This window comes from Terrapene carolina, unplaced genomic scaffold (assembly GCF_002925995.2).
Source record: "Terrapene carolina triunguis isolate 2854851 unplaced genomic scaffold, T_m_triunguis-2.0 Scaffold833, whole genome shotgun sequence".
NCBI classification, from domain to species: Eukaryota; Metazoa; Chordata; order Testudines; family Emydidae; genus Terrapene; species Terrapene triunguis.
The window spans coordinates 2,070,184-2,084,170 of NW_020665184.1; the positions used below are offsets into that span (position 1 = coordinate 2,070,184).

Sequence of the window (13,987 nt, forward strand, 5' to 3'; positions counted from 1 at the left end):
CACCCCACTCCCCTTCCAGGGCTGAGAACAGAACCCAGGAGTCCTACTTTACTTTCATTATTTCGCTCAGCACAGCGAGTGAAAGCAGACTCTGTTTTGTCAGCTGCCCTTTCTGGTCACAAACCCCCACAAGGCTGGGGGTGGGAGGGGAGTTGTGCAAATACAGCAGGGGAAGGTACTTATATTTATTAAACAGCTCTACAATGAATCATTTATACACGCCATTACGACATTCTGGCCTGCACTAAAATGTGCCCAAAGCAGAGCCCGAGGGTCTGACCCTGCAGCCCTCCTTCCCCACAAGGGTCCCACTGAGTTCAACCGGACAGCTCCACACAGCGCAGGGTCAGGCGGGGAGCATGACAATGGCCCAGACCCTCAAAGCTACGTAGGAGCCGCACTCCGGCTGGTTTCAATGGGGGTGAAGTGCCTGCGCTGTTTGGAAGAGCTGGGCCAATGTCCCTTTAGGTTATGAGGACTGTGTATACCCCACGCTGGCAGTGACAGGGTTACAGGACGCCTGACAGCCCAATTAGCCTCTTCTGGGGCATCTGGAGGGCAATGGGGAGAAGAAAGCCGGGTGGGCCCTATAAAGGAAGGACTGCAGGGCCAACAGGAGGAGACCCAGGAGACAGGAAGTTGGGGATTTCTGCTCTCTGGGAATGGAACTACAAAGGGATCTGAAGGGAGCAGCTTGTGCTCTGGGGCCATCCCTGAAGGGAGAGGGCAGCCAGAGATTCGTAAACAGGCCTGAGGGAAGAAATCTGAGAATCAGGGGCTGGGCAGGAGACAGGCATCCACGGAGAAGGCCCAGGGGGCAGTACTGTCACAGAGCGACAAAGACTCTGGGGGGGTGGCGCCTGGGAAGGGGGGAAGTTTTCATTCCTTTGAGCTGGGCCTTGGTTGCCCCAGAAGGGCTGGGGCGCTCAGCGTGAGCTAGCCGGAGGGCCAAGTCACGGCACAGACCTCTGACCTCCGGAGGAGCTGCAATGCCAGATCTTGCCACGAGGAGGTGCTCCAGGATGGTGAGTCTATGCCAAGGACACGCACAAATTATGGTGGCTTGATTCCCTCCCTCTGTGCCTCTTGCACCCCGCACCAATCCCCTTCCTGTGTCAGTCTAGATCCCTAGGGGCCGTTAGCTCATCTAGCCAGAGCTGTCAAACAGAGGATGGTTCCCTCTGCACTGAGCCCCCTCCCTTGTAAACGAACACTTCAGCCCGAATGATCAATGCCGTGCGACTGTGAGTGACCATGGAGAGCAGCTTTCCAGACCTGCCAGTTACTCAGGGCGCAATGGGGATCACTAAACCATCAAACAAACATCCCTTGAACATGCCCCTGCCCCGGCTTGAGGTCTGGACAGGATCTGGGGCCAAACGAAACCCTGGTGTCAAACTCTGGGCCAGATCTGGGGCCAAAACATAAACCCAGAGCTAAACACTTGCCAGTGGGGTGGCTGAATCTTTCCCCAGGAAGAGGCTGATGTCTTGCTGTGAAGGTGAAATGCTGCAGCGATGAGACAAGGATGCTGGTGGTGAACTGAGGGGGTGGGGTAAATAATGAGCGACAGAGAGCAATGCAAACAAATCTTCCCGCTTTGTGGCTGTCCGGGGGCCTGGTCATGCTTTCCCCAGGCTAGGGAGGAACCAACATCCCACCACCCACCTCCGGTGGAGAATGGACCTGCTGCTGAACACTGTGCACGGCCACCGAGACTTGGCTTCCTTTGCTAGCCTGGGAAGTACTCTGCACCACCAGCCGCTGCAAAGGGAGGATACAAAAGAAGTCCTGGTTAATGACCACCTCGCAGTCAGAGGAATGCCAAGTTCTGCTGGCCGCTGGGGAGCAGAGCAGGTCATGGCCGGCGCTGGTCTAGAGAACCGCCCGAGCTGGGCAGCCGGCGCTAGTCCAGAGTGTAAGTGAAGCTGTATTGGCTTTGGGTAACAATACTCACCAGTACAGCCCGAGCCAGAGTGTCATTCAGAACAGTACTCACAAGTATAGTCAATTTTCATTCGGCATGTTCGGTATTTATCTGGACTAACTCCCGCACAGAACTGTGACTAAATCAAAATGACCTCTTTGGCTCCCTGGGCAGCAGAAACCTTCATCTGCTTGTGTCTGGCCAACATCAAACAGGCTGCCCACTTGTGTCCCAAGGCAGGGGGCATGCCATCACTTGGGGACTTTAAATACTAGACAAACAAAGCAAAGAGAGAAATACACTGGCTGGGAAATGGGGTAGAGGATACAAGGGCTTTTCCATCTCTATTTTCTTTGAGTCAGTGAAAATAATATGCAATGGGGCAAATTCTGTAGCGTTCCCGTTTTGTAGCTCTGAGGAACAGCTGCCTTCCATCACGCAGACTAACACCACACTGGCCAAGGACGTTTTATTTCTCTTTCCAAATGCAACTGCAACCCGCCAAAAACTGGAGGCATGATGCAGCATTTGGGTCCCATTCTCTTCTCCTTGATCCCACCTTCAGGAGATGAGAGCCCGCAGAAAATCTTTGCAGCCAGTTGATAGGTGGTTTCTTCACCTGCCTGGCACGCAGACAAGCTGAGATGTGGTTTTAGGTTCTCCGCAGTTCCTCTAGCACTGCACTGTCAAGGCAGCTGCATTTCCCAGGAAAAGGCTTTTCAGGTCATTCCTAAGGAGAACATTAGCCGAAACGGCCAAAGGTTAACCCAGGGCACTGTGAAGCAGGCATGAAAGCTGGCCCAACTAGGAATAATGGGGAAATGTCTGGGACAGCATCTTGGCTTGGAGATCTGGCTGTGGAAGAGCCTCTCCAAAGGGAGGGGTGGGAGCCCCAACACTTGGGACTTTAAAATCCGACTGGATAAAACATTAGTGAATATACGAAGTTAAGCCTCTAATACAAGGGCTTGTGTCTCAGGCTTTCTTCCTACTAGTGTCCATCATGCTAGTCTGAACAGATGGACCTCAGCTGGCATGTCCGAAGAGCCCATCACTGAGGTTTTAGGCACTACACACCGATGACAAATTCCAGTAAGATCTGTCCAGATTGGACAGCCAAGACTCCGTCCAAATCTTTAGATGAGCTGTTGGCTGTAGGGTTCTGATCTATCTGGATTTTCTACTGCTCCGATCATTTGAGTGACAGTCTGAGAAAGAGGCAAGTCATGAAGCTCACCCAAAAGTGGTGAGCGCTGACTCACCCTGACATCTCGCTAGTGAGAAGGCTTTGGGTTGGAGGAGGTCTGACTCATTAAGGTCACTGCAGATCAACATCAGAACCTTGTCAGGGATCTAATAGGAAATAGGAACCCAGCAGAAGCTGTGAAGCACAGAGGTCGTCTGTAGCTTCTTCTGCTTAGGAGATGATTTCAGGCAGGCTTTTGAAAGTCCCAAGTAACATTCTCATAAGAAAGCTAAGGAAATGTGGTCTAGATGAAATTACTGTAAAATAGGTGCAAAACGGGTTTAAAGACCATCCTCAGTAATTATCAACAGTTCAATGTCAAAATGGGGGAACGTATCTACTAGGGTCCTGCAGGGGTCTGTCCTGAAACAGGTGCCATTCGGTATTTTCATTAATGACTTGGATAATGGAATGGAGAGAATACTTATAAAATCTGAACATGACACCGAGCTGGGAGGGGTTGCAAACGCTTTGGAGGACAGGATTAGAATTCAAAACCACTTTGAAAAATTGGAGAACTGATCTGAAATCAACATGATGAAATTTAGTAAAGACAAGTGCAAACTACCAGGCTTAAGAAGGAAAACTCAAATGGGCAATAACTGGCCCGAGGGTAGCTCTGCTGAAAAGGAGCTGGGGGTTAGAATGGATCACAAATGAAATAGGGGTGAAAACATTATCTACTATCTGTTCTTATCAGTTTAATAGGAGCCAACAGTGTGATGGAGTTGCGAAAAAGGGCAGTATCATTCTGGGGTGTATTCGCAGGAGTGTGGCATGTAAGACATGGGGGGTAATTGTCCGGCTCTACTTGGCACGGGTGAGGTCACAGCTGGAGTCCCGTCTCCAGGGTGCCACACTTTAAGAAGGATGTGAACAAACTGGAGAGAGTCCACAGGAGAGCAACAAAAATGACGGAAGGTTTAGAAAATCTGACCTAAGAGGAAAGATTAAAAACCCTGGGCATGTTTAGTCTGGAGAAAAGCCGGCGGGAAACCTGAGAACAGTCTTCAAATATGCTAAGGGCTGTTTCAAAGAGGACAATGGTAAGTTGTTCTCCACGTCCACTGAAGGTAGGACAAGAAGGAATCGGCTTAATCTGCAGCAAGGATTTCGATTAGATATTAGGAAAAGCTTTCTAGCGAGAAGGAGAGTCAAGCTCTGGAACAGGCTTCCAAGGGAGGTTGGGGAATCCCCCTCATTGGAGGTTTTTAAGAACAGGTTGGACAAACCACTGTCAGGGATGGTCTGGGTTGACTTGGTCCTGCCTCAATGCGGGGGGCTGGATTAGATGACCTCTCGAGGTCCCTTCCAGCTGCACATTTCCATGATTCTATGAGTCTCCATGCGATGTGCTAGCTGCAGCTTCCTCCTCCTACGCCCGTCCTTCAAAGCACTGTAGCCATCTCCAGCCATGTCCACCATTCAGCAAATGCTCCCCCCATTAACCTGGCAGGGGTTTCAGTATGAAGAATCATCACACAGGAGTCGCTTTCCTCGAGATCAGCAGAGACGACAGAGTTGGGGTCTAAACATCAGATTAGAAATATCTCAGCAACCCAAATTCAGGGGTCGTTTAAATGTTAATCCTTCAGGGGCTTTTAGACAACAGCTTTTAAACAGAGGTGGTGGGATAGGAAAGATCTCAGGGTGTGTTTCTTTTCTAAGGGAGAGCGTTTAACTCTGTCCTTGGCCAAAGTTTCCCACTGCACCATCTGGTTGTGAGCTAACGCCCAGAGGCAGCTGCATTTCAGTCCTACTGTGTGTAGTCTGAACTGCTTTGGGATATATTTTATTTATTTCATGTAGAGGAAGGAAGCTGCCAAACCAACCATGGACTGGAAATACGGGAATGATGCTTCCTCTCCTTAATCTTGCCTAGTTCAGTGCCTGCGACCCCTCTGCTTGTGTGTAGCTGTCAAATCCACATGAGTTTCAATCACTGATCAATTCAAGGCAAGACAACTTCTTGCCTGGCTGTGTTTTCTAACATGGAAAGGAAAAGCCAGAGGCAGAGCGGATCAGAGTCTGCACAGAAGTGAGACTCCCTTGTGCTGGGCATGCTCCAGTCTGTCCCAGACATAGAGAAAACCACTGTTTAGATAATGATTAGTGGCCCGTCAGCTGTGCTAGATGAATGATAGAAACTCACAAACATTCTTGCAGTCTCCGGATGCCTGTCCATATGCCTACAGCTGCATCTTCATTACAAATGTAATGCTTTACCAAGATAGCACCTTCTGTCAGAGCGCATCCCCCATGCTATTCTGACTCATACTGCCTGCCCCAGGAGAAGTAGGTAAGAATTATCCCTGATTTGCAGATTGGGAAACTAAGTGGTAGGGAGAGTATGCAATTGGTTCAAAGTCACAGAGACAGTCAGGACAAGAATCCAGGAGTCCTGACTCCCAGCCCCTGCTCTGACCACTCACCACTCCTTTCCCAGAGCTGGGAATAGAATTGAGGAGTCTTGCATGCCCTCAAAGTCCACCAGGCAGACAGACAGTGGGTGAACCGGAAATGGAACCCAGATCTCCTGACATGTGTGTGGTTGTTTCTGTGCTTTAATCACATGACCACCCTTCTTTCTTAAGACACGGTCACTGTTTTTAGAAGGTCCATTCCACAGGCCAAACAGCCCCACTCCCCGTTTGCCGGCACTGCAGGAAGAGCCTCTGTGTCTTCCGATGCCTACGCCACAATTCCAATTATGAGCCATCTTTGCTGCTGTGCGTTTCCCTGAGAACAATGTTGGGATCAGGTAACCCAAGCATTACATAAAGGATCTGATTAAATTCCCATTAAAGTAGGTGAAAAGACTCCTATTGCTGTCAATGAGAGTTGGATCTGGCCCTATATGACCAGGGATTAATTGAGCCTAATGGGTCCAGTTACCACTTAAGTCCTAGGGCTACATTCAAACCTGGAATAAGACGGGGCAGTTCTGATGGCCTCTGATCCAGAATCAGACATGGCCATAAATAATGGTGTAAGTTACGCGGGGTGTAAAGTGAGTGGAGAATGGGGTGTAGGTGCTATAGACCTCTCTGGCATTCAGTGGTCATGCAAAACATATGTCAATTACACACACCAGTGGCTGAGTCAGATTAGTGCAAAGGAGGCAGAATTCACCCAGCAGCTGTGAGGCCCTGAGATATGTAAGAACAAGGGAGGGTGCTGTGCAAAACGCATGACAATTACACAGCAGGGAGATGCAAAACGCACATCAATTACACATCAAGGGGGCAGAAGGCCTGGGGAAGTAGCAGGAAAAGCAAATAACAGGTAGGGGAAATAAATGAGTTGGCAGGGCCTCTTTTATCTTCCACCCTCCTGTGATTTGCTTTTCCCGTCTCATGCCCCCTTACACCAGCTAAGTAAAATCCTGCTCCCATGTAAGACAATCCACTTTAGCCACTAACACACTGGTGCTGGGGGTGCTCCCACACTCCCCGGCTTTAAGCCGTTTCCATCATATACAGGGTTTACAGTCTGGGGATGCTGAGAGCCATTGAACCACTATACAAATTGTTCCAGCTCCCCTGCACTGATGTCAATGAGGCCTGGATCCAACCCACTTCCATCCATTCTTCTGACCAGCGTTGCACCCAACACGCAACCCCATTTAAGGCACCACTAAATCTGGACCCCAATCTGGCTAAACAATAAGCTTCCCCTGCACCAGTTGGATTAACTGATCTGAATGATTCGTACCCACCTCTAACTTCTAATCTCTTATCCGCTAACACGGCGAGTCACAGAAGCACTGTTATTTCCCCGGGTCAGCATGATCGGGTGCCCCTCATGCAGCCTGATTTTCCTCGGGCTTTTACAGCGGTCGTTTCCGAGGAGTTACTCCTGCTTTGCGCTGGTCGAAGGGAAAGGAGGATCAGCTCCTCAGGTTGCTAATTGTAAGTATGTGAATGAACTCAACATGCAGTGAGGGAGCTGTGCCTACAACTATGTTCTGGGGGCAGTTTAACACAGTGAGTTGCAAGGTTGCCAAGCACAGGGAGTTGCAGGGGAGAAGCGTGGAAGAGCACAGGGCACGGGGCTTTCTGAACCATCGCTTACCTGCTGGGGCACTTGCACACCTGTTAGCTGGAGGGGGGATACCGAAGGTGGCTTAGCCTGCACGCTGGCTTGAACCAACAGCCTCTGTCAAACAAAACACCCAGAGTTCAAGGTGAATGGAGGAAGCAGGAGTGATTACAGCAGCGGCCCCGACATTCTCCGGTTAGCATCAGGCCCCAGCATTTAATAAAGCACCTGGCAGCAGAGGGCGTCAACACACTTCACAAAGGGGATGAAGTATCATCATCCCAGTTTGGTCCTAGGGCGCAGAGCGGGGAGCGACCTGCCCAAATTCATACAGTAACTTAGTGACAGAGCTGGGAACAGAACCCAGGAGTGCTGATTTCTGGTCTTCCCCACCCTGTAACTTCGAGACACATTCTCCTTCCAGAGCTGGGAATAGAACCTAGGAGTCCTGACTCCCCACCCCCCTGCTCTAACCACTAGCTTCTGCTTCCCGCCACCAAGCTGGGAACAGAATCCAGACATACAGCCTCCCAGCCTGCCCTAGACCACTAAAGCTGAAATGATTTCATATTCACCAGGCCCGGAAGCAACAAATAAATCCAAGGAGCCCAATTCTAGCCTGATTTATTCCCCCTGCAACAGTCTAACAGCACCCAGCTGTCCCCCAGGAAGATCGCCTGCTTGCCCACCTACCTGCTGCGTGGCCTGGACTTGCTGCACCACCTGTGTTGGCACCCCAGACTGTGTGGCCGTCGAGCCCGGGCTGGACTCGGAGACGGAGTCACTGGGCCTCATGGCACCTTCTGAATTTTGGAAAAGGAGAAGAAAAGGTCGCATGAAAAGTCTGAGGAAGGCACTTCAGAAAAGGTGTCCAAATCCCTCCTGTATATTTCAAGGGAGTTGCCAAGAGGCAGCCGGGGCTAGTGGACTGAGCACAGGACTGGTGTTGGGACTTATGCCTATGGGGAGTTCTAGTCACAGCGCTGGGAGGGGAATACAGCTCCCAAACTTGGGAATGGAACCCAGGAGTCCTGACTCCCAATCCCCTGGCTCAGTGGTTTCATGCCCACATGTAGAATGGAGCTCTCTGCCATTGGGCATAACTCCTCTGATTACCGTGCAGCACCCGGTGTGAATTTCCTTCTAACAGAAAGAAACAGCCAGCAACTGCCCCTACCAAAAACTAGTGAGAAAACAGGTGACAGGCCTCTCGTACAGTCGGCCTGTTCGATGGACCCTTCATGCAAAGATTCCCTGCGAAGCAAGCCAGGTACTTACGATCACAAGGAGCTGTACAGAGACAATCGTAATACATGGTGCAGTGGGCACAGGGGTGTGCGTGTGCGTTTGTGTTTGCTCCCCTTCCTTGCGAGACAGGTAATGAAAGACCCAAGGCTTTTATAACCTGGAGCCTTGGCCACCTAATCCCTGCCAGTTCTCACCAAAGCTCCAGTGAGGCTGGTTTAGTATAAACATCCCCATCCTAGAAGGTGCAATCCCAACCCTCTGATCCTTCCAGGGAGGGGTCGGGGGAGCTCATCTGGGGCTGATTCTAATCGAGAAGCAGGAGATCACGTTTCATGGGTGTCTCGTTTGACATTATCAACAGAAGAGGAGGAAAAAAATAGCTCAGCGACCTTCCAGGATGGTGAATGAGTCTGTTTCTTTAGGGCACTTGAACGAATCAATGTTAATGCTGGGTTTACCAGCTTGGGAACCCTGGGAGACAGGACAGGCTAAGTGGGAAGTCCTTTTCCCACTTTAACAGCTATGATTCCATGGAGCAGTGGAGATGGATTTTGAGGAAGCTTTTGCACGATGGGTCATATGGGTCTGGTGCGCTGGCATTTACTGATCAGTTGAGCGAGGCCCTCACACTGGTACTATGCAGAGTATCTGGCACTTGATAGCGACCATATTTGTGTTGGTTACTTTGCACACCACAGAATCCGAGACATTAAAGATGGAAAAAAAAGTCTTGGCCCAGCCAGGCCTGATTCCTGCAATCTACTTTTCACAGGGAAGCTGCATTGCTAACCCTAATGATTCTGATGCAGCTTCCAGAGCCTGAGGACCTTATTCGACTGATCTGCCCGAACTCCCACGGACTTCAATGAGCAGCCTCGGCCCCTTCTTTCCTAACCCAGACGTCGGGAGTTTGGACAATGATCAGTGAGGTGAAATGTTGTCAAAAGCCTTCTGAAAATCCAATTCCACTGGCTCCCCCATGTCATCCAGCAGCACAATGCCCCCTGTCATCACACTAGGTCATTAAAAAGGAGGTGCAGTGGCTACTGGACAGAGCACAGGACTGGGCCATTTCCTAGCTCTGATACTGCTCTACAGGGCAACCTTGGGTGAGTCACTTTGCTGCTCCGTGCCTCAGTTTCCCCATCTGTAAAATAGGGATGATTTTGTAAAACGCTATGCGATCTACTGGTGAAAAGCACTAGATAAAAACGAGGGATGTTTCTTTTTATTTTGTTAAAGATCCCATCCCATGCTCTGTAAAGTATTTTGGCCAAAACTCCTGCTCTCCCCACTAGTCAATAAGTGGCTGCAACCCTCTGCCCCAGAGGCAGATGCATTTCAGTGAGTCTGTGTGTATGTGCGTAGGTCAGGATCAAAGACCTTAGAGAAACGTAACATGATTATAATATTCCTTCCCTTTAAATTCTAGCTCCTCTCATTTAGATGGGTATTTTTAATGTGCCTAAAACTGCAACAGCCATTGATCCTACCGCACTTTAAGTTTACAAAGCATGTTCAGACCTTAGTTAAGCACCACAGCTACTCTCCAAGGTAGGCAACTATAAGTATTATTACCTCTGCTGCGCAGGTGGGGAGATGAACGTCAAAGGTATTTAGACACCTAACTCCCATTCAGATCCCGGTGCCTAAATAACTTTTGCAAAGGAAAACCAGCTCTTTCTGCTGTCTGCAAACATATCGGTCCCCATTTCAATTAGATTAAGTGGGAGATGAATGCAGAAAGAAATCAGCCCCTATACAAGTTCTTAGGTGGCGAGATCTTTGCTCAGCTGTGCATCAAGTCACTCCCACCCCCTCCTCCTTCACCTAAAGGCCAGATGGTAAGTAAACCTTTCATTATTATTGCTTTCCTTCTCTCTCTCTCTCTCTCTCTTTTTAAAGGCAGCAGAGCGTGGGCTCCTGGGATTACAAGGCATTTGGTGTTATTAGAACTGTTTCCACTGCTACACTGGTGGGGGGAGTACAAGAGAGGCTTGTCTGATTGCACCAGGGTCAGTGTTATTGACTAAGGACCAGATCTCGTCAGGTGCTAGAGGGCAGCAGTCGGTGGCACTTTGCAGAGGCTCAGCCCCTCTTGGCAACTTCTCTCCCGATGGAGTTGAGCGCCTCCCAGGTAGGGTCCCCCTCTGGGTACAGCGCTGTTCACTTTGCAGATAGGCGCTGGAGAATGCTGCGCCTGGAGTGCCCTAATGGCTTCCCAGGAGTGAGAAGCGATGCCTGAGAGAGGCACGCTTGCTTCCTTCACAAGGCAGCAAAGCGAGGAACTGGATGATTGCTCTCCCAAGACCAGCTTCGGGGGCTTTCACAGCCACAGCTCTGAGCTGGCCCAGTAGGAAATGATTTCTGGAAGAGTGAAGGACACCGATGTCTTCTAACTAACTAGGTGCCTATGCATCACCCCTCACACTCCCCCTCTAGCCAGCCAGGTACTCGATATTGGGGCCTGATTTTCAGAGGTGCTGGCACCCACAGTTCCAGCTGAAGTCAACGGAGCTGCATTGATCTACACTTGGTGAGGATCAGGGCCTTTATGCCAGGGAACTAGAAGGAATAAGATTTGTGGCAGATCTCTGGCCTGCATCACTCCAGGATTGCGAACAGAAGCGTCAATCTATTATGACAGGGTCTGCACGGTGGATAATCTGCCCTAGCTCACACTCCCCTTTGAGAATCACAACGAATTTTCTCTGAATAAAATCCAGGCTAGCTTTAAACCCTAGTGTCTGCAGACAGCCCTTAATGGAACTGACCTGGAGGGGAGGGAAGTGTTGGGGGAAGTCTGCTAGAAAGATAAACTCCAGCTTTGGTTGTGGGTGGATGTCTTAGGACCTTACAGGGAGTGGCTCGGTAGCTAGAATCTGATCCCCAGCACCTTCTCCAATTAAACTTTCCACTGCTAGGAAAATACAATCTTGTTAAAACTCCCAACCGGAACATGAATCAAAAGGCTCAAGAGATTTCTCAACAGCTTAGGTGGAGCCTGATTATTATCTCAGGCTATCCAGGTTTCTTTGGATGATATTTCATGCAACTCTGCAACACGCGACTGAAGTCAGCGGGAATATTATCCGGCTGTTTTCCTTGCCTGCCCTCAGCTACTTAGTAACAATCTTCCTTTCTATAGGAAACCGACTGCTCCTGATCTGGGGGTGTTTAGATCTAGAAGGGATGGTTGGTTGGTTCTGAGTCAGTTAACTGGAAATGTTCCCCCTATTAACCAATGTCTTTCTACTGCTTATTCAGACCCTGCCCTGAATCACAATAACGTGCTACAATAAGGATTTCCTAGCATGATCTGACAGGGGACAAAGGGCCTTCACGCACCTGCCTTCTGAGACAGAAACTAGAACATAGCCCCGGACAAACTGTGGTACCTACAGATGTAGTTCAGTTCTTAATGCATCTTAACAAACAGGCAAGCACTCAAGCGTTTCTACTTACTCACCATTCATCTACTCCCATGATGACTTAAAGGATTGGAAAACCTGCCTTACAGTGATAGACTCAAGGAGCTCAGTCTAACCAAGAAAAGGCTAAGGGGTGACTTGATCACAGCCTGCAAGTACTTGCACGGGGAACAAAACTTTGATAATGGGCTCTTCAATCTGGCAGCCAAAGGTCTAAGAAGCTCGGATGGCTGGAAGCTAGACAAATTCAGCCTAGACGCAAGACGCACATTTTTAACAGTCAGGATAATTAACCATTGAAACAATTTACCAACAGCTGTGGTGGATTCTCCATCTCTAGCCATTTTTAAATCAAGACTAGATGTTTTTCTAAACTCGTACACACAGGAATTGATTCAGGGACGACCTATAGCCTGGGTTATACAGGAGGTCAAACTAGAGAATCACAACAGTCTCTACTGGCTTTACAATCTATGAAACTCTGATAGATTGGCTCTAGACCAGGGGTCGGCAACATTTGGCACGCGGCTCGCCAGGGTAAGCACCCTGGCGGGCCGGGCCAGTTTATTTACCTGCTGACGTGGCAGGTTCGGCCGATCGCGGCCCCCACTGGCCGCGGTTCGCCGTCCCAGGCCAATGGGGGTGGCGAGAAGCCGCGGCCAGCACATCGCTCGCCCGCGCCGCTTCCCGCCGCCCCCATTGGCCCTGGTTACAACAGTGCATAGCTATGGTAATAGATAGGTTCTACAGTGACTAACCTACGTTTTTATGACTTCTTGTTTCTGTTAGACCTGCAGAGGAAACCCAGTCCTGGGAGAATGAGCTGGATTCTATTCTAACTCATGCATCACCAACGGAATACACTAAATTCCAAATTCCAATCTGAATTGATGATGCGTAAGGCGGAAAGAACCTGGCTTGACTCCCCAATCTCAGGGGGAGCTTGCGGGTCTGGTGGCATTAAATTATTATCTTTTTACTTGAAAAGCGAGTCCATTTGTATCTAGAGTTGCTGAGAGATGATAAAGGAGGAGCCTCGCCTAGACATTCTCAATAGCAGCAGTGCATTGGAATAAGTCCATCTCTTGCTGTTAGTTCTCAGTGGCGAGTCAGCTCTCCAGATCACTGTATAAAGGTGCCTCTGTTTACCTGAGCCTTTTCCACAGCTTGGATTTATTTTAAAGCGCGTGTTCTATTCTGAAGCGATTATTGCTCCTTCTTACCTCTCAGACCTTCGCCTTGGCAGGCTCTACCTGCTGACTGTAGTGGCAACAGTCAGATTTGGCTGCTTCTCACTCTGATAGTCCTGCGGGGCCAAGAGAGCTCTGGGAGAGCAAGGTAGAGTCTCTTGTGGCCCGTGCCGCATCGAGAGAATTGCTGATTCAATTCCGAGGGGGTTACAAAGGCAATGGGGCTGCACTGCTGTCCCTGGGGGCAGAGAGTCCCTGCAGAACCGTACTACTGGTGCTGATCCAGAGGATGGCAAGAGGCCAGTTGGACAGGGAAGATCAGGCAGAGAGGGGAAGGATGGTTCCAGTAGTTCAGGCACTGGAGTGGGATTTGGGAGACCCAATTCAATTCTCTGCTCTGCTCACAAACTCCCTGTGTGACCTTCGCCAGCTCACTTAGTCTCAGTTATCCATCTGTAAAATGGGGATAAAAATATTTCCCTGCTGCCTGGGGGGGCCTGAGGGTAAATACAACAAAGATTGTGAGGCGCTCAGATACTGTGGTGATCCAGGTCATAGAAGGACCTAAAGTAGGGTTACCATATGTGGAGTGTCCAAAAACAGGACACTCCACGGGGCCCCGCCCACGCCCCCGCCCAACTCCGCCCCCTCCCCCAAAGTCTCCGCCCAACTCCGCCCCCTCCCCTGCTTCCCGCGAACATTTGATTCGCGGGAAGCAGGCAGCAGGTAAGGGGGGGGGGAGGGAGGGAGGAGGCGCGGCCCAGTCTGGCCCCCTCCAGCGGCCGGCCCCGGGCCCAGCCTGGCTCGGCTCGGGCCCTGGGGTGCCGGCCCCGGGCCAGCCCCCGGCCGAGCACCCCCGGGCCAGCACCGCCGGCCCCCGGCCCGTCCCCAGCCCGCGGCCCAG

The 13,987-nt window shown here is 50.4% G+C and overlaps 1 protein-coding gene across 3 annotated transcripts in view; it reads right to left on the reverse strand.

Moving 5' to 3' along the window:
- The window catches only part of RFX1 (regulatory factor X1), a 50,655-nt gene that overhangs the window by 24,933 nt on the left and 11,735 nt on the right, over positions 1 to 13,987 (reverse strand). For 2 of the 3 annotated variants that reach the window (XM_024200031.3, XM_026660674.2), the window contains exons 3-5: positions 7,908 to 8,017; positions 7,248 to 7,331; positions 1,669 to 1,764 (exon numbers count right to left, since the gene is read on the reverse strand). In XM_024200031.3, the coding sequence (XP_024055799.1) occupies positions 1,669 to 1,764; positions 7,248 to 7,331; positions 7,908 to 8,017 (290 nt within the window). The remainder of the gene's footprint in view (positions 1 to 1,668; positions 1,765 to 7,247; positions 7,332 to 7,907; positions 8,018 to 13,987) is intronic. The other variant, XM_024200032.3, reaches the window with a different exon arrangement.